Source organism: Pollicipes pollicipes, unplaced genomic scaffold, assembly GCF_011947565.3.
Source record: "Pollicipes pollicipes isolate AB1234 unplaced genomic scaffold, Ppol_2.1 Scaffold_6138;HRSCAF=7277_pilon_pilon_pilon, whole genome shotgun sequence".
Taxonomy (NCBI): Eukaryota; Metazoa; Arthropoda; class Thecostraca; order Pollicipedomorpha; family Pollicipedidae; genus Pollicipes; species Pollicipes pollicipes.
The window spans coordinates 6,710,809-6,730,517 of record NW_023596818.1 but is presented as its reverse complement, the minus strand read 5'-3'; the positions used below and the strand labels follow the sequence as shown (position 1 = coordinate 6,730,517).

The 19,709-nt window shown below is 51.8% G+C and overlaps 1 protein-coding gene across 1 annotated transcript; it reads right to left on the bottom strand.

Moving 5' to 3' along the window:
* Positions 1–1,861: 1,861 nt before the first annotated feature.
* Positions 1,862–12,319, bottom strand: LOC119105828 (mucin-5AC). The gene is made up of 5 exons (XM_037229370.1): positions 12,033–12,319; positions 6,375–6,491; positions 5,059–5,466; positions 3,112–3,201; positions 1,862–2,724 (listed from the first exon to the last, which is right to left on the bottom strand). Exons 1-5 carry the CDS (start codon positions 12,126–12,128, stop codon positions 2,251–2,253), a joined length of 1,185 nt encoding a protein of 394 aa, XP_037085265.1. The 5' UTR covers positions 12,129–12,319; the 3' UTR covers positions 1,862–2,250.
* Positions 12,320–19,709: the final 7,390 nt, after the last annotated feature.

Sequence of the window (19,709 nt, the reverse complement as noted above, 5' to 3'; positions counted from 1 at the left end):
GCGACGCCTCTGTGCGCCACTTCCTGCCGCGGGCGCCTGCGTTCCTCGCGACCGTTCCTGAAAACGGCTAGAGCGAATTTTCGTGGGCTCAGATAGAGGCTAGCAGAGTACGTACAGCAGATCGGTCATCTGATCGCCCCAGGGCGCGCCCTGCACGGTTTGGTCGAGAAGGCTGGAGGGCTGGCTTCGTGCCAGGAGTGTCTGCCAGATGAGCGATGGCGGGCCCAAGTTCGAGGACCCACTGAGGTGAGGTGGCGAGACCCATGAAATCCGCGGACACATACGGATGCAGTCAGAAATATTCCCCTTTTGTGTCAGGTGTCAAATAATTGATAAAACTGTTCTGTGTTAAATCCTTCTGACTACCTGTGCATTTTCTTGTATCCCAATCGAAGCTTACCCACGTGGAGTTTTTGTCCATTAAAATAATTTCCAATTCGAGTTTTATTCCTCTTGCTATCAATCGTGATGACTTTTCCGATTTCAGTCTATCTGTCTCGAATTAATGTCCTTTGAAATATACTTTTATCCCTTTCGACTTTCCTCATTCGGCTCTTCCTATTGTCAACTTGTAATCCCATTCGGCATTTTTGTTTTGACTTTTTTGAGTCAAGCTTTTATCCCGTTGCCACTTTTATCCATTTTGACGTTTTATCTTTCGACTTTTCTCGATGTGACTTTTATCCCGGGCAGATTGTTCCATTTTTTCTATCATCGTTCGACTTTTTTCCATTCGGCTTTCTCCTTGAAACGTGCAACTGCATTGTAAGCTTATCAGTGGCATGACTATTGAGCTGAAGTGAAGCTTATTGGTGATGCCTGATGCTAATAAATGGCGCTATCCACTTATGATGTCTCTCCCTCATTTCAAAACTCTCTTATTGTGCTTTCGGGAGATAAATAGCCCTAATCCATCAAACTGAGGCGGAAGTAGGCATTTGCTCTTCGTCTATCAGTTATTACGATTTTCACATGCTCTCAACAGCAGTGCAGAATAACGTGAGTTCCTGGAACGGTGCGGTTGCTGCAACGGCCTCTGCCCTATTTTGATCGAAACCGACCCGTGCTGTGGTGCTTGAAATGGCAGCCGTACCAGCCAGACGTCGTCTGGTACAAACACCAGGTGAATTATGCGGATGGAAGCAATCGGTGCGTAGATTTATTCGATCCGGCACAAGGCACGCGTCGGTCGGTCTTAGGTCCTCTCCCGCGGCACGGTGGTCGTCAGCCGTACATGCGTACATGCCATTGACATTGACATCAGCGTACATGCCATTGACGGGACTAATTCAGCTCAACACGTCAAGTCGCCTGGAGCAGCTGCCGGCCTCAAGAGTCCGCGTTATCTTTGTGCCAGGGGCTGATATAACTTAGTCATTACAGTTATAACTCGTTTTTGTTTTTAACAATGGTATTCTTGGATGATGGTTTCCAGTGGGTGTTCAGTAGATGCTGTTCACCAGTTCTGTTCCAGACGCATGTTACATTGGGGGGGGGGGGGGGGGGGGGGGCGGGCGGGCGCAGAATTACGCCTCGCCACCTCATCGCTTGAAGTAAATAACTAGTATTGACGTATGTCCAACTAGAAACCAGTTGAAGCTTTTGGGATGCACGTCAAAAATTAGAATATTCATTTTTTCAATGGACAAGTATTGCAAAGTTTCGACAGGTCTGAGGCAACCTTTCACGTTGTCAAATCCGCATGAATCGCCGTGGCATTTAGCTGGTGCGAGCAGCTGTTGCTACGGCCTCCATGACGCATGCGTGACGTCATCCGCGAGACGCGCCGTGCGTCATGGTTCCGGCTGCGCAATGGCCGCCCAATCTCCGCTAATCTTTTTTTTAGATTTTTCTCAAGCACTGCGAGAAGTCAAATATTAATTGCTGATGTTGAGGTGCAATGTTTATTGAATAATGTTTAAGCATACGCGAATTAAACACTTGTACACTTCTGGTCCATGTTTCAGTCCTACGTAATAGTTTTGCGATTATGCTAATTCACATGCGCTATTTAGTCATTTCGTCCCTGTTTTAGTTATATTGGTATCTCGCTGTCGTGAAGCTGGTGTAGTTTCCCAGAATGTTCCAATTGCTACCAGCCAGACATTTGAACATGCAGTGACTCACCTTACAAACTAGATCAAAACGTGCAAGCTAAAAACATATTTCCAAAATCCAGGCCGACCGAAGCCGAACAGTCAAATTTGCGTTCTCTGCCGCCCGCAGGAGCGCGAGTGTCCCGGGCCAGCGCTAGGAGCCCCAGTACACCGGCTGGCCGAAGCCTAGGTCGGTCTGCCGGCTGAAGCTCTGGATGGTGCGGCGCGCTTGCTCGAAGCGGCGGCGCGCCTCCTCGACGATCCGCCGGCGCCGTTTCTCCACCTCAGCGGCCAGACCGCCGCCAGGGACCGGCGGACCACCGGGGACGCTCGGCAGAACAGCGGGGACGCCCGGCGGGCCGCCGGGGACGCTCGGTGGACCACCTGGAACGCTCGGCAGAACAGCGGGGACGCCCGGCGGGCCGCCGGGAATGCTTGGTAGACCGCCGGGGACGCTCGGCAGAACAGCGGGGACTCTCGGCGGACCTCCTGGAACACTCGGTAGACCGCCGGGAGCACCCGAGCCGGCCGCGCCCGGGACGGAGAAGGTCTGCTGTCGCGTGCGCGGCCGGCCGTCCGGGCCGACCTCGAAGATACGCCGCACACCCTGACCGTCCCGCACCGTCTCCTACAGGCCCACGCGGAGGGCGTCAGTGCGGGCCGTCGGAAACGGGACACATGCTGGCATTTGTAAAGGCCGAAATGAACTGACGGGTCACGTTTGTGTGGGCTGAATCTCGCCGAACGGTTAACGTGTTCGGGCTGGGGGACTCCGGTAAGGAAAACCGGCGGTAAGTTCTCGGTCGCAGTCGCCGTGACTCACGAAAGACATGCGTCTTGCACTGCTAGCTAGCTTACGTAGCGCTTAAGCGTTGGCGTGTTCTGCACTGTCAGAGAGCCCACAAAAAGCTTGCATCCTTAAACCTATGACCTTACAAATAGCCCATGGGTGCTTCATTACGCAATTAAAGCGTCGTAACTAATCCACTGGCGTCACCTCGGCATCTGGTCTGACCTCTACTGTCCTGATTTGCGGCCGTCCGTTGTTGACCGTTGTCGCAGAGCTAGAACTGCTGACCACCGACCGGAAACGCGCCCCGCCCGGCTGAGGGCAACACGGCAGGGGCTAGGGCCCAGCTCCGCCACCAACGAACGGCACGCCATGACGCGTTATACAAGCCGCGTACGGACTGACCTGAGACCAAGGTACTGCCACCGTATATAGGTCAGGGTGCGTACACGAAGGCGACACGGAGGAAGTCGTGAGGGACACACCTGAACTTGGCCATTGGGTTGTGCACTATCTAGCCAACACATGTGCGTCCCTGTTGTCGGGCGGGTGCCTCGAAGTTAATGCGCGCGTAAAACGTTCCTATTCCCATAGAGTAGAGTCGTCTCGACGGCGGTCACCGACGTGCTGAACCAGAGCTGTAAACGAGCGCGTGCAAGCCACAGAACGCTGAATATTACGAATTAAACCAACAAACCTGAAAGCAATCACACGTTGGCGAGGTTAAAGCGCGGGGCTCAGCTCACTCACATGTGCAACAGGGACAAAGTCCCGAGAGCTTTCTGGCCCGATGGCCAAGCCACCAAGCCAGTCACCACTGCGCAACGGTCTGCACCAGGCAGCTGCAGAAGCGAGCATCGCTCCGACCGCATCGGAAAGTGGCGGTGTTGCCACGAGCACACGAGCACACGGGAATTGTGGCGTCATACCCGAGGCTGTGTTGGCCTGTGTCAGGCAACCGAGCATGCGCCCTCACGCCTCATGCGAACATGCTCACTGCGCAGGCATGCGGTTTGTTGGCTAGGGGCCTAAAAGCTGACTTTTAGCAAGAGAAAAGAAGGCAAAGAAAGCAGGCAGTGCCCTACTTTGAGTGTGCGGCTTGTTATCTTTTAATCGGAAATTATACTTGCGTGACAAAATGTGAGTCTTTATTATTTCCTAAATCTTTCTTACAGGCATTCGAGCGAAAGTGACGCTTTGTTATATTGTAGTCGGCCGGACCATAGTCTGCCGTGATTCAAGGAAAAACATTACCTCGTGTAGAATACCTAATGTAGAAACGCCAGCTGACTCCCCATATGTCATAGACTCGATGCATTTAGAGGTACTTAATTTGCTAGTTATACAAGTAGGAGATTACGGCATACTCTCCTGCCCATCGGGCGAACTTGCTTTTGCTGTGAGATTTCTCTTTACGCGGAAGCACGTTTGGCCGCGGCTCATCGGAAGGCTGAGCGAACGACGTGATGACGTGATGGTACATTCGTCACGACAAGCCTTCTTCCGCAAAGTTACGGCCGATGACACATGGGAAAATGTGCAAAATATCAAGCGTCTGGGATTTCTTGCAGTCGTGACTGCTGTTTTGAGAAATCAGGATTGTCTGCCTCTTTGAATGGAATTGGACGTAGAAAGCTTTATTTGCCGAGCCAAATATGCTTAAGCTTCATTCAGAGGTTCTCGAAAAGCTTCGTCAGCTTCCAAGCTGCTGCTTTTCCTACCAAACGATAGAGATAACAAGAGGTCGCCGTGGTTAAAGTCCCCAGTCAAAAAATGTCGTGTGGCGTTTTAGAAAGCAAAGAGAAAACATAAGCGTGGCGGTTAGGTGCTCCATTTTGTTTGCAGTGGATGTATACAGCCAGCGCTGCACAATTGTAATGCAGTGCAGCAACTCCGCGCCCAGCAGCAGCGGCAGTATCTTCGTTTACCGTTGGAGCCGGCCGGCTGGGAGGCGTTAGTGACGCGGAATGCGCGGCCAACGTGACCGCCGGGCGTCGCGGCCATCTTCTTCGTGCCGGTCTGGTTGCCCGCCGAGGAAGAAGAACTGACAGAATGGCTTTTCTTAGAGGGAGAGAAGACATTGGCGATGGACTGTCCCAGAGCTGAGAACCATCCGGAGATAGAACTCCACAGTTTATGGAAGGAACCTCCGCTTGCTCGTTTCCCACTCGCCTGTCTGGTGCCGTTGGCGGCCATCTTTGGCCGGGCCGTCGTTTGGGTAAGGTTGGCCGATTGCTCGGTCGTTCCGCGACTGGACCCTGCCGGGGCCGCGGCTGTCGGCTGGGACCGGGTGGGAACCACCGCAGGCCGTTGGGGCTTGACGGGGACCGGTTCCGTGGTCGTCGCTGTCGGCAGCTTGCGGGGCGCATGCGTGACCGGCGCCGGCATGATGGTAGTGTGGAGCAGCATGCCAGAGGATTCGTCCGACTGGGGGTGCCCGCCGACAGTCGTCGCCGTTGCCTTGGTAACAGACGCCGCGCCGCTTTTGGTCGCGTTGGCTTTGGTCGCTGGGTTTACCTTGGGTGCCGCGCCCTTGGCGGGTCGTTTATGACTGGTGTTGTTGACCAGTGGTTTTGACTCCTGCAACAGGCACGGTTAAGCTCGAGAGCAACGGATCTGCCCGCTGCGGCGTGGTGTTGCTCCTTAGGATTGGCTTGACCATTCCCCTCCCGCCAATTTTGCCCTCGCGCACGCTAGTCCATGTAGGCATTGCGGGGAAGTTGGGACTAATACAAGCCTTGGCCATGTCTTAGTACTTAAGGCAGCCAATGTCGTAAGTTGGGAAATTTATGCACTTGATCACCCAGCTACATCTGGAACCGCCAAAACACAGCATCATGCGGGTGGAAATAATTCTAGATTGTGCGATGTTTAGTGCAGCCGTGACATGACAACTGATGCTGAATTTTGTGATGTTTCATCCGAAGATGTCAAACATAAGACTGTTTCACAAAGTCTAGCACTTAAAAGAAGTCTGAAGTGCTAGAAGGATTCGAGTTTGCTCTTTGATCCGGTAAAAAAGGCCTTCATGACTCTAGGATCCCTGGGGTTTTGTGTGAGCGAAATTCGAGCTAAGATCTGGTTGGTTTTTCTGTGAGATGCTAGTCGTATCTTGTTAGTCCCCTCACCAGTCCGATTCACGTGCACCGCCACCTAATCATGCACTGGCACATCATGCACACAATGACATCAGGCTTATGACGCTTTAGTCGGTCATTCGAAATGCACAAATGTAACTCGCAGCCAACTAGTGCGATCAAAAATATTCATTCGTTATTCCAACAGCGCAAAGGTGGCGCAAAAAACCGTTGCATGATTATGCTGACGACATTGATGCAACTGTTATGACTCGTGTATTTGCTTTCCGCACTGCCGTTTACGCACAAAACAAGATGACGAAGCTTCCACGCGGTGAGTAGTGAGCAGGAGATCGTTCTAGCGTCAGCAAGAGCCATGAACGGGGTTGACTTGTATCAGCGAGAGCTCACCTGTGTGTAGAAGGTGGGCACGGCTCTGGTTCTAGAGCCGGTGGCGAGCAGCACCACCACGGCCACGGCCAAGGACAGCATGATGAGCCCGCTGACGGCCAGGAGGATGTACAGACACTGGAAACGGAGGCAGACGCTGAGGGACTGGCGCGTGCAGCACGCACTCTAGTGCCGGGCAACGGGAGGCGGATACAGTACAGTGCAGACGCCGGGGACGCAGACCTGCAGACATGCGCAGACACTGGAAACGGAGGCAGACGCTGAGGGACTGACGCGTGCAGCACGCACTCTAGTGCCGGGCAACGGGAGGCGAATACAGTACAGTGCAGACGCCGGCGACGCAGACCTGCAGACATGCGCAGACACTGGGAACAGACAGACACTGAGAGGCAGGTACAGATGGGGCTCAGACGCTGGAAACGCTGGGGGGACATGTCGTCGACGTGGTCTGCCTTTTTGGGAAGGCATATTCGGGAATCTGCGCTTGCCAGCTTGATGTATGATGCGCGTAACGTTCCATTCGTCTGTTCCGTTCATGATGAGTCAAACGCGCTAAGTTTTGAAAGACTCGGTCACGGTCAGTGATTTAATTATACAGCTATGTGAGGTACTTACGATACGTCGGAATCACCACGTGAAGCACGCACGTGTGCAAGCTACCGTCCTGGACGTAATCCCAGCGGGAAACGGCAGGTGCACAGGTACGCGACGTACAATGTCAAATGCTGTTTTAAGAATGTCCGTCGAAGCAGTACGTTCGGCGCTGAACTGCTTGCCCCTTCGGCCGATCATTCAAATGTGACCCGAAATATGTAAACTTTTGCGGCCCTCCCGAACAGTGTGCATGCATGAACTGGGAGTATTTACCGAATTTCATCAGGATCGTGACTACATTCGCAGAAACGAGGGAGCGACACGTAATGTTTGCTCGTCCGTGCGAGGCTGGCGCGGCGGCCGCTTCTGCAAGCGCCCAGTCTCCTCCCCATAGCTCAACATTTCAGCTGTTTTTATGTCCGGATTGAACGCATAGCATCACGCTGTCAGCGTCAAGTCAATGCACCGAAGTATGGCTAGCAAAATACAGAAAAATATCACCATGTACCTCGGTGATTTCGGCTCGCTTCGGCAAATCTGACGTACGACAATTTTCCAACGACGCTTGGAGCAGGAGGAGCGGGTGTCCCTCCCCTGAACAGCTAAAAGGCAATGATAATGATAACAAGACCATAATACAGTGAGCGATAGACACGACCAACACTAGAATAAGAACGGGCGATGAAACACGCGCTGTGGCACACTGACGACACTGAGATGGCGTTAGCGAGGTACGGCATGGTGCTGTCTGACCCTCTCCTCTGCTGAAGAACACCTGCAGCACCACAAGAGAGGACGGATGCAGACATACCAATCGGGTCCATCGGGTACAGACCTACCACCCGCCTGTCGCGCTGCTGTGGCGGTGCAGCTTCGTCCAGCACTGCGCGCGGCAGCCGACGTCCTGCAAGACAATAGCCTGCAGGACGTCACGTGACGGCATTCTTTGGCGGCCGTCACTGTGTGGGCGGCTTAGGGGAAATGGGGGCGCGCAGTGGCACGTGCCTGCGGCCGCGCGCTGCTGGAGTCTGTCTGAGCTTGCACCGAAAGGCTCGCGTGATGAAACTGCTGCTCAACCCTGTGATGAGGGGCCGGCGGCGTGCGTGCGCGCGGGCCGTGCTCCCTGCTCCTGACACGGGAGCGGGCGGTGCTCCCTGATCCTGACACGGGAGCGATCCGTGCTCCCTGCTCCTGACACGGGAGCGAGCCGTGCTCCCTGCTCCTGACGTGGGAGCGGGCTGTGCTCCCTGTTCCTGATGCGGGAACGTACTGTGCTCCCTGGTCCTGACGTGGGAGCGGGCCGTGCCCCCCGCTGTTGACGCGGGAGCATGCCGTGCTCCCTGCTCCTGACGTGGGAGCGGGCGGTGCTCCCTGATCTTGATACGGGAGCGAGCCGTGCTCCCTGATCCTGACACGGGATCGCGCTTTGCCGCCAGTCGTCGCCTGTTCAGATGGACACCTAGCGGGGAGGGAAGGGACGGGAGCTCTCACATCATCCGCCCGAGATGACTGATGTGCTTGTTTCTCATAAAGCGATGCGTTGTTATCATCTCGGGGCGTAGTTTTCATTTCGTTCACTTTGCGCCATCGCGATCATAATCATGATCGCACATTTTAGCTCCTTCCTCAAAAGCGGGTCGTAAACTACATGGGTATGGGTAAACCACATGGGTAAACCACACGCTCGGTGGACACACAAAACGAGCCAATCACTATTCGTGCATAGCATGTGCACGAGGCCGGCTTGAACTGTGACGCGCATGCTTCGTTACTTCTGGCAAACTGTGAGTGACACACTTCAGGCCCGTTACCTCTGTAAGCGCACGTCCGTCGGCCAGCGGCAGCCGCGGAAGGCCAGAGAAAAGCGAGCCTCACCACGAACGGACAAGTGGCACCATGAACCTTTTATGGGGAAGCCTCTTCACCAGTTGTGGTGTGATTGTGTGGGGTGTGCACCCCAGCTACCATTTAGTAGTGTTTTGGGAGGGGGCGCCTGTGAGCTCGTGGGAGCCGCCGCGCTGGCGACGGAGCCGTGGGACGGCGGCTGCGATTCCCACGATGTGCTTTTAGGGCCGAAGACGCTCACCCGGCGGCGGCGGCGGCCTGTCGCGGAGGCAGCCTCGCTGTCTTCCGAGCTCTACATCTGACTGGGTGCCAGGAGGCGTCACGTGACCGCGGGTCTCCCGATTCGCCGGGGGTCAAGGGTCAGCCGCTGATGCGACGGCAGGGACCCGACGCTCGCAGGCGCCAATTGGTTTTTGGACGGGCCCGGGGGTACGCGCTACGTTCTCTTGCACCAGTTTAAGCGACGATCAGGTACCCATCAGCAAACAGTCCTGCGCAAAGGAGGCTTCCTAGATTGTAATGTCAAAAAGCCGTTTCGAATTTAGCAGCTTTAAATCGTTCAGCGACCACCATTGGTATGCTTTTACGTGGTTCATACAATCGAGAATGCAAAAGCAGCCCAATAATGTATTTTTCAGCCATATATGATCTATATCATTTTCAGTCATATAATCATAAATGTAATATAATATTCCACAATTGCATGCAATACAGTTACATATGCTCGTGTAGTTACATGCAATAACTATTACATGGCATAATATCACAGCAGTTAGCTACATGTAATATGTATTCGTGGTCTAATGCCGACTATGCATACCAAACGCACTGCCGAACATTTCGGCATTTTTTCAGTAGTCCCTTCGCCCCACATAGCCGGCTAGCCCGTTCGCCGCCGCCTGCGGCTCGTTGATCTATCAGCAGCTAGTCGTGAGCCAAACTTTATGTCAGGAATGTGAGCCCTTAGGAATGAAAACAGCTGCCAGTGGACGGCAACCGCTCGTCTTCATGTTTGGGGTGAATTGCGCATTTGGTTGATACCTCCCTCACGTCTTGCATTTAGAGAATGCTAAACGCGGTCAGAAGTTATAGTTTTGTCGAGCTAATTCGACCTTGAAGCGTTATTGATTTTGACTTACATTGACATTGACTTAGACAGGGTCAAAGGGGGAAGGGTTAAAAATAAAGTTTTTGCCATCGTCAAAGTTTCATAAAGCGAAGCCCGCCACTTATCAATAAGACCTGAAATATTGTGGGAACACGCAGGCAAACCACTGCTGCTGCCCACAGATGTAGAAATACTGAATAATGGGTCGATCTAATTACCTCTGGAGATATCGTATCACGGCATGTTGCGTCGGTGCTCCTGAGGCAGTGGCCGGGGGAACTGCACGGAATCTGTTGTCTAGGCTACCTGACTCCACCCTATATGCCTTGTAAGACATGTGCAAAGCAATACTGAGGTGGTGGGCAGCTGTTATAGAAATAAACCGAAAACAACTCGATTTGCCACTGGTAAAAATCCATACAGTCCCAAATGTTAGCATCAAAATATTGCCATTCATGCATATTGCCTGATTCCGACACTGTTCATATATTTATATAGACATCTTTGAAATATGGCCATCAGCACATTGTTCGCCGACTGACATTAAAAGGCATGGCCACTGCAGCCCACCCAATTTAACACGCGCCCGGACGGCCGGTTGGGTACCCTTCGCTCAGGTGGTAGTTAATTTGACCCCGCTGAGATCTCAGAGACTAGGGGAGCTAGAGACACAATTCACAAGGTGTATTGGCCTGTGCATAAAATAATCTTTGTCAAAATTTGAGGTTTCTGAGTCATGACCTTCGGGTTGAATAAGGTCAAACAAGGTCAAACTCCAGATTGGTGTCCAGGGTGCACCCAGACCTTTCCATGTAACCAATATGAACCTAGATACCTGTTCTAAACAAAACGTCACTGGTTTCCATTTAGGGTAAGTGACTTTGTGTAAACTTTCGTTGGTCGTGGTGACTAAAATGCAAGACTGCATTGATTTTTGCATGTTAATGAGCAATAAAGATTGCATTAAGCAGTATCTCCTGAAAATAAAATGTTGAGATGGGTTATTGCAGGTCAGTGACGTATTTTGACCTTCAATAAGTCCATGGAAGATCTATAATGCGGCTCCTGTTATTAATAAATTCGAAATGCGCACCAGAAAATATCCCCTTCAGCAAACTCTAGTATGCATACTCGACCATAGATCAGCGAAACTTGTTGATTCAAGTGTTGTGTTGCCTAGAAAACTACCACAGAAATATATAGTTTCGCCCCCTAGATTCTCCGCTGAATCCATGACCTGACTTTGAACTGCTGTAGGTCAGTGATCTTGCAAGGTACACCTCACTTTTTATGCCAAACGATCCGCTATTCAACAGCCTACAGCTATGCAAAATGTGGTGCGATTACGCCTCGCCGCTCGGAAATCATTCCGGAAAAACCTTCATGTGGTGAGTCAAACTGCCCCTCCAAGCTCGTGTTAAGCGCTTGACGGCTCCTCTGCGTGTACAGTTTTAGGGTTGATACACTTTATGTGTTAATAGCACATACTCCATGATTACAGCTGTCAGCAACCTCTAGCCGTTGATCCACCCCTGGCGGCTCAGGGGTATCACAAGTCACCCAAAGGTGACCTGCTTTGATGCGACATGCCGTGTCACATCACCTCAGCCAAACATCGGGCAGATACAGTTTAAAGTTCCGTGCGCAGCACATTCGGCTTCAGCAGCCCGTGCTGGCACGCTGGTGACAGGCAGGCTGGCTCGTCAACTGACATGACGTCTAGAAAGATTCCCTGGAGGCGTGTTTGGATGACGCAGGGAGCTCAAACTGGGGAAGGTCACGCGACGTCGCGGGTGGAAAAAGGCGCCAGGTTTCAGGGCTCTCGCTTGCTCCAACATTCTGGAATGCAGCTGCAGAAAACTACCAAAGGTGGAGAATAAGATGAACCACGTGCTTCAAGATAGGATTAAAAATAGCACAGACACTTTCCCCAGGCGTCGGGCACTCATAGAGTGTGCGGGCCTCGGCGATAACGTACTACCAGCCAGCCTCTGTGCGCGCGTGTGTGTGTGTGTGTGTGTGTGTGTGTGTGTGTGTGTGTGTGTGTGTGTGTGTGTGTGTGTGTGTGTGTGTGTGTGTGTGTGTGTGTGTGTGTATGCGGTGTTTCTCACCTTCCTGGTGGGCTGCGGAGAGTCCGCCTTTCCCGGTCCGGCTTCGACTCCCCCGTCCAACGCCCGCGACGCATCGAACGGCTCCGCCGTGGCCATCTCGGTCTTTTCTGTGACTCCGACTCGTCCGCGTCTCCGGCCTTCCTGTGACTCCGACTCGCCTGCGACTCTGCCTGGCTGTGACTCCACTCGGGCCCTCCTGTGACTCCGACTCGCCGCTGTCTCCGGCTGTCCGTTGGGGCGGGCTCCGGGTGGGGGCGAGCGTCGGCAGGCGCGGCGCGGAGCGAGTGTGACCCGTCACTGGCGCCCGCCGCCGGCCCGCCGACCGTCAGCGGTCATGTCAATCACTCGCTGGCGACAAGTGACGGCCCGCCGCCGGCCGGGCGGGCACCGGTCCGGGCACGCCGTCACGGCCTCAGGCCACGTACGCCCGGCGGCCCAGCACGCGGCTGCAAGGGATGCGCAACATACGGGCGGGTACCGCACTGGACGGTCAGCGGAACGGACGACGGACACCTCGAGGGTCAATGGAACGGACGACGAACACCTCAGAAGGACAACGGAACGGACGACAAACACCTCAGAAGGGCAACGGAACGGACGACGAACACCTCAGAGGGTCAACGTAACGAACGACGAACACCTCAGAGGGTCAACGTAACGGACGACGAATACCTCAAAGGGTCAACGGAACGCACGACGAACACCCCAGGGGGTCATCGGAACAGACGGCTAACACTTTGAACGGTCAGCAGAATGGGCCACTAGCACATGGAGCGGGAAATACGGGGACGCTCAGCACAGGTGGTGGTGAACGCCGGGACGACTGACACTGACAACTGGACAACTGACACACCAGACAGACAGTGCAAAGGACTGGGATTGCGAGACGTGGCGACACCGGACATGCAATGCAAAGGAAAGGGATCGCGAGGCGGAGCGATTGGTACACCGGACATGCAACGCAGGGAGCTGGGCTCTCGGGACGCGAGACATGCGGACAATTTGCTCACAGGATAGGCAACACACGGACAATTAGCAAACAGCACCAAACGGCACAGGACAATTAGACATGACGCGGTCAACAGTCAGACAGTTACCATATGAGACAGACGACAGTCGGACAATCAAAATGCCTGGCACCCAGTACTGACTGAACGGACGACTTACATTCGATCTCATAGTACATGGGACAGGGGACGAGCAGACCATTGGTGCATTGGTGAACAGCTCACGAACGCTCAGTAGGCGGTGTGGCCATTGGTCAACACACAGCCAATCAGCTCGCGATATGGGCATCACACGGCCAATTAGCTCGTGATATGGGCATCACACGACCAATCAGCTCGCCACATGGGCGTCGCACGACCAATCAGCTCGTGATATGGGCATCACATGGATGCTTAGCACCTGGGGGAGACAATTTGTGGACAATTGGCACAACGCACAGCCAACGAGTCGCCAGTGCCAGAGACAGGCAATGCATGGGCTTACGCAGACAAGGCCGGCAACACAAGAGGAATTAGCACACGCAGAGGCAACGCACGGGACGACTTCGTACTGGTCGACCCATGTGTAGTTATTAATTACGCACGGGTCAACTTTTGCGATAACTACGCTGAACCGAACACTGCAAAGACACGGCAGAGCTGTTCGAAAGCAAGGTAACGTTTATTGTTATAATTGAATCTTGGTAGGCCAAAGTCCTTGTCTACACATGCTTGCTGTGAATGAGCAAGTCATGCTGAGTCGCAGACCATGACCTGATCATCGACCAGCATTTGCACGCACATTTTCCCGATGCATGCAGCACTTTTTGTGTGCCCACGCAGTCGTCGACGATTATTAAAAGAGGTACGTACTGGTTGGAAGGACCGCGAAGCACGAATGCCGAAATCACCCCTGGTGATACGTGACGTGCTGCAGGCCGGGACACACATACATGCACGTACCCTAGACTTACGCACTTGGCACGAGGCCAACCCCGGCCGCTAAAAACAGGGCTGGCAGCAGTGACGACACGTCGGTGACCCACACATGTGACGGGCTATTGGCGGCTTCGCAGTTCGCAGAAATTTACCCCTCCCCCTTCCCACCCCCTGTTGCCCTCCATTTGATGATTGTTTCGACAGCCACATCTTGCATTTGCTATTTGCGAGGCCTTGATACTGAGTTCGAGAGGCGATGCTTAGTCTTTGGGGGCGCATATCCCTAATCATGCGCTTTCCCCGAAGAATGTGTCTGCGTTTATGTATGTACTTATCCGCTCGCTCTTCTAACGTCCGAACGCACAAACCAATGCTCTTTTCCTGGATATCCAACAATCAATCGGTAGTTTGTATTTCGATACGGTGTTTAGTCCAGATATACTTCAGCAATTCCTTAGCCCTATGCCTCTAGCCCCGTCGGTAGTTGGTATGTATTTGGGCCTGGAATAGATCCCCGTGTTGTGACATCTTTTCACTTTGAGGCTATTCATTTCTCAGGCATTTTATTCGCTTTCACGTTTGGAGCGTGAATGACTCACCAGCTCAATAACCACAATCTGACCCCATCGACAGAAGGGTTCCCACTCACGTCCAGATGATGGGCCAAGCCAGGCCTGCTTCACAAAGGGACTGTGACACTCCGCCTGGGGCATGCGGGGTACAGAGTTCAAGCTTCTCGACATTGGATTTGCAGCAAAGCCAATCGCCGCTGTTGGCCCAAGCTGCACCAGGTTGGCAAAGCGGAGTGTATACGGCCTATCTGGCTTTTGTATCGCTCCATTTTCTTGTCATTGCAAGCGTTCCGTCAACACATGCTGACGCAGCCGACCTGTCTGAAGCTATTGGAATGATTGTTGTTGTTTTGTTGTGTCCTGCGGGTGTGTAACTCACTCCAGACCTTGTCTCCTTCATGTTCCATAATCGCGTTCTGACTTGTCTATGTTCATATATTTGGTACTCATCTTCATGGCGCTGGCACCGGGGGTTCTACCGACAACAAGCTCCGCTTAGCTGGGTTGACTCACTGGAGATTTAGCTCAAGACCCAGCGTGAAAATGACCAATAACTGCCCCTCCGACTTGGGTGACTGATAACCGTCACTAACACTGTGAATGAGTGCTTGTAGTTTACTTGTAGTTAGCTTGTAGTTTACATGGCGTATCTAACGGGCTGTTATTAGCTGACTTTGGCTATGGCTACCATAGCGTTCTACTGTACGATTTGTCCCTGCCTATTGCATTACGTGGATCCTGCCGGGTCTTCATCACCTCTTCGCCTCGTTATTTGTGTTTGTTTCTACTTCTTAGCTGGGAGTGTCGCGACTCGATTTTATGTTTTCCTGTGTTGACGCACGGTTTATTGCGTCTTTGGGATAGAGGGATGGACACTCCTCTGGTCACGCGTTCTTGAGGAGCAGTGAAGCAAAAATTGCTCACGAGCGTTGACTTCGGGTTCGAGATGGGATGTGATGTAATAGGCCATTGGCCGGGGAAAGTTTCCTTCATCCAATCAAATGATCAGATGAGGCCATGTTACGTCGCGCGCGGTTTGATGCGGACAGAGCCGAAATCAACGGGAGCCGTGCTCTTGCAAACACCCCACATCACCGCCTCCGCCATCGTAACTTATGTGCTAAGCTATCTGCGCCTGTTTCATAATTCGTCTGCACCCAATTCGCGAAGTATCTACCACAGCTTCTGCCACATCCAGTTGGATGCCGCGAGACAGCACTGCAGTGCCCTGCGGCGCTGGCCACGCCGCTGCCAAATAGCGCCACGCGCCGGCGCGTGCGTCTGACCGGCGGCGCAGTCCGGGCGCCGAGCCCCCCCCCCCCCCCCCCCCCCACCATCCGCTGCACGTGCGCGCCCCACGCTTTGTGTGCGGGTGGCGACATTTCGCGCCGACGTGGTTCGAGCGCGAATCACATCGACGCTCCACGAAAGCGTGGCCGACGCTGTAGCCGCCGCTGTGTGAGGCACCGTCCAAGCCTGGCAGGCGATCATCGCGTCCGCCGATGAGCGCGGTTATCGCATGCGACCCGCGACATGTCGGGGGACGGCAGTGTGTGACCGTTTGGTTAATGCCGGCTACGGCCATCGACTTGTCCAATCCTCCCCAAGTGAGGTAGTTGTTAAATAGTAGTTATTTGTAGATTAGTAGTTGTACATACGATGAAAGAAGTGCTCACTTGTGTCAAGGGCATGGATCTGTCGATCAGCCGTGGTGCAAGGTCAACATGGCCTGTCGTGATTGATCACTGCACTGTCAGTGACACCACGGCTGGCTTTTACAACCTGCGAGTTTTACAACAAAATGTGTGTTGCGATACCAGGGCAGTCGTTCAAAAATAAACAAAACGATTTCAATCGGTAACAAATACTCCAGATGAGCTGTATGTGGCAGCCCCACTTGTCAGCCGTTGCGGACCATGTCAAGTCATGGTACTGCCGCCTGAGTGCACTTGGACGACCTTCTCTTCGCACTACGGTGGAAGTCGTCTTGAAGTCGTCGATTCGAAGTCGACTGGAAGACGTCCCTGTGGCCAAATGTGGGGGGGGGGGGGGGGTACTTAATTGCAGGTGAGATGGTGGAAGGCAAATGCCGTTTTCTCCACACTAGAAACGTAACAAAGAGCCCTGAGAAGCGCGAGCCCAACCAGCCATAGCGGGCTGTTCAAGAGAGAAACAAGAACGGTTCCCAACCCTTTTGGACCATTTCATGTCACGTAATCATTAAAGAAGGGCTAACGAACAGTCATCACATACGACAAGCCACAAGGCGGAACATCTGCGTCATGCGCATTGTAATGTCATGAAGCTAATGTGGGACCTTCCATCCCGTCCCCACCCCGTATTCCCGTTAATTAAACGGTCTGGCGAGATTATCTGTAGAGAAGACAGATAGGCCCAGCATGTGTGCCAGTTGCCACGTTATCTTTTGCTGCTGTTTGGACATTGCCGCCATGCCGTATTTCATCGTAATCCGCCCATTTTGATATCGACAGCTTCCCGCTTTCGGTTTGCTAAATTTGTCAAGTTTCCCGACAGACAGCTTTTCCAGGCCGAATTTTGATAAATATTCTTGGTCTACCTGTGCGCATAGCAGTATCTGTAGGGTGTCAGAGAACACCTATATGCTAGCCAATGAACATCTGCGTAGTTTGGCGAGCGCAGGTTAGAGGCACTCGCGTTCCCCTCCTCCTGCCCTGAGCTCCCCGCGCAAGGGACGCGGCAGCAGGGGCCAGGAGAAGAGCTGGTAATAGACGAATACTCTTGAGAGCCGCCGGAGCGAGGACAGACGGCAGGGCGGACTGTGGGGAGTGCCTGCGAAGGCTGTCAAATACAGAAGTGACTTTGGACGTAACGTGTGTACCAGTGAGCCGGAGGCGAGACACCGGAACAGCAGAACTTACATATCCACTATCTCATCGCATCTCGTTGTCTTTAACGTACATTCAACTGTGTCCCGAGCAGCTTAAGACAACCTGTAGACAAGGCCGAAAACTCTCGAGGCGTCCGACTTTCTGCCAAACGAAGCCAAACAAATAGGAATTATGAATGGTAGTGGCGAGGAGAGAGCCCAGTGAGATTTCTCCCATCGAAGCGGTTACCTCCAATAATTTTTTTAGCTTTTCTGGAGGATTGCGGGAAAACTAGTTTAACCGATGAAACTGAATCCGTGTGAGCTAACGATGCGTAAAAATATCATAAGGTGGGATGTTACGAAACACTGTTTCGCTGTTTCCTTGCCAACAAGGCCCAAAAAGCATTAGACCATTCCGTTGGTATGTCTTAAAAGTGCCGCAAGCGTTTTCCTTTTCTTCAACCTGACGGTTGGGGAAAAAGCCGGGCAGGGGCGGATCCGAGATTTGGTCAAGGGAGAGGCCACGTTTTGTTGTGGTGCCCCGTGGAACTTGGTGCCCCGCTGACATAGACGTTTCCAGATATCGGCCACTTTATTTCCAAATTCTTATTTCTTTAATGAGTGTAACATGCTCTGCAGGAATCGCCCCCCGGATTTAGTCCATTTAATTTCCTGGGGTTAACATCCCGAATTTGTGTACTGAAATTAAATATTAAGGGCCGTTTGTGGTGTCCCTGAGTTTTGGTGCGACTTCAAAGCCACCCAAACTTATACAAGAGTTGTGTGTACCCAAAGCATGACCCTATGCTGATATGTGGTGCAATATACATGCGATAGACTGTTTTATATATCTTTGCGATATGTCTGCCATTGATTATTTTCATTTCCCTGAGAACGTAATGACATTGGCTTATGCAAGCATACGAAACTGGCACCGAACTTGAAATTGGCAGTCATGTTCTTATTGACATGCATGCAAAGTGGCGCAGGTACTGCGTCATTAAACCTGGGATCTTGTGTTTCTTGCACCGTTCAAAGCGGCACATATTATGATGATCGGCTGATATTGCCCAATGAAAGCATCGTTCTGTCAACAGGATCCGAGCAAACGTATGTCTGATTGGCTGTAGTTTGGGATGTTGCGTAAGATACGAAACAATCGCAGAAAAGGAACAGAAACTATACGCCTGGCTAAGGTTCTCGAAGGAAGCAACGCCTTTTACGAGATAATCCTATTGGATCATGCGCAAAAGCAGAGGGGTGGATGCTTTTCATTATCAGGGCTGCCTCTTTGTGAGGGCTGCTTAGTCGTTACCGGACTTTTTTATTTTGCCAGTCCAGCTCATGGAAGTGATTGATATGTTTGAGGCTCACCGACAGTCTCTATACATTGAGCCACGGCAGGACGTCAGTGACAATTTGGGCCACTGATCCGCAACGTGAGGTACTGGACTGTTTTCTGTGTTTGGTCTGCCCATTTTAAGTGGACATTGTGAGTTTGCATGCCAAAGATAGCTGACAATGTATCGGGAGACACCGATGAAATGAGATGTCTTACTTGAACCAGTATTATCTGCAGATCCAGGGGTATTAAGTGAACTTTTGTTTGATATGCAAGGTCCAATCATGAGGAACATGGGAAAAATCGTCATGTCTGTATCTTGCCATTACTAGAATGTCCTTATCTAATTTGAATGGATGTGATGGAATGGTATGCCAATGCTACTTGTAAAAATAACTTGTTTGTGTGTTGACCTGATTGCCAACAGTCATATCTCTGAGAGCCAGTTTGTATTGCAATTTTGTGGTTATATATATATATATATACATATATATATATATATATATATATATATATATATATATATATATATATATATATATATATATATATATATATATATATATATATATATATATATACATTTGTGATGTGTAGTTTTACAAGAAACAGGCAGGAAACACTAAATATATCATAGATGCATGTGCATTAATTTTGCAATTCATTGTTCACAGCTTAAGGAGGTGCTAAGTTCCTCAGAAGATCAAATTTGATTGGATTATTTTATGTAGAATAACCATAGACTATTTGCAAGTTTTTCCGGCTGTTTGTCTGATAGGCTGCTATCTCATAGATTTCTGTCTTCTAAAATAAAATTTGAGACCCGCCTGAGCTTTCTGAAATTGCTTTGCTATACCAAGTACTGAAATGTTCCAACTATAATCAAGATGTGTACAAAGTGAATTTTATATTTACTTTTGCAGGAGCAGTAGTCACATTTGAACATATGATTGCATGCATATGATTGCACTATGGTGTGCTGCATAA

Bases quoted from the DNA above. Each gene is read 5' to 3' on its own strand.
- LOC119105828 (XM_037229370.1), bottom strand. From the start codon at position 12,128: ATGGCCACGGCGGAGCCGTTCGATGCGTCGCGGGCGTTGGACGGGGGA. The intron at 6,492-12,032 runs GTGAGAAACACC...CTCCGTTTCCAG, and splicing joins CTCCGCAGCCCACCAGGAAG to TGTCTGTACATCCTCCTGGC. The intron at 3,202-5,058 runs GCGAGTGGGAAA...TGTTGCCCTCAG, and splicing joins CCGCCAACGGCACCAGACAG to CCGGGCGGGGCGCGTTTCCG.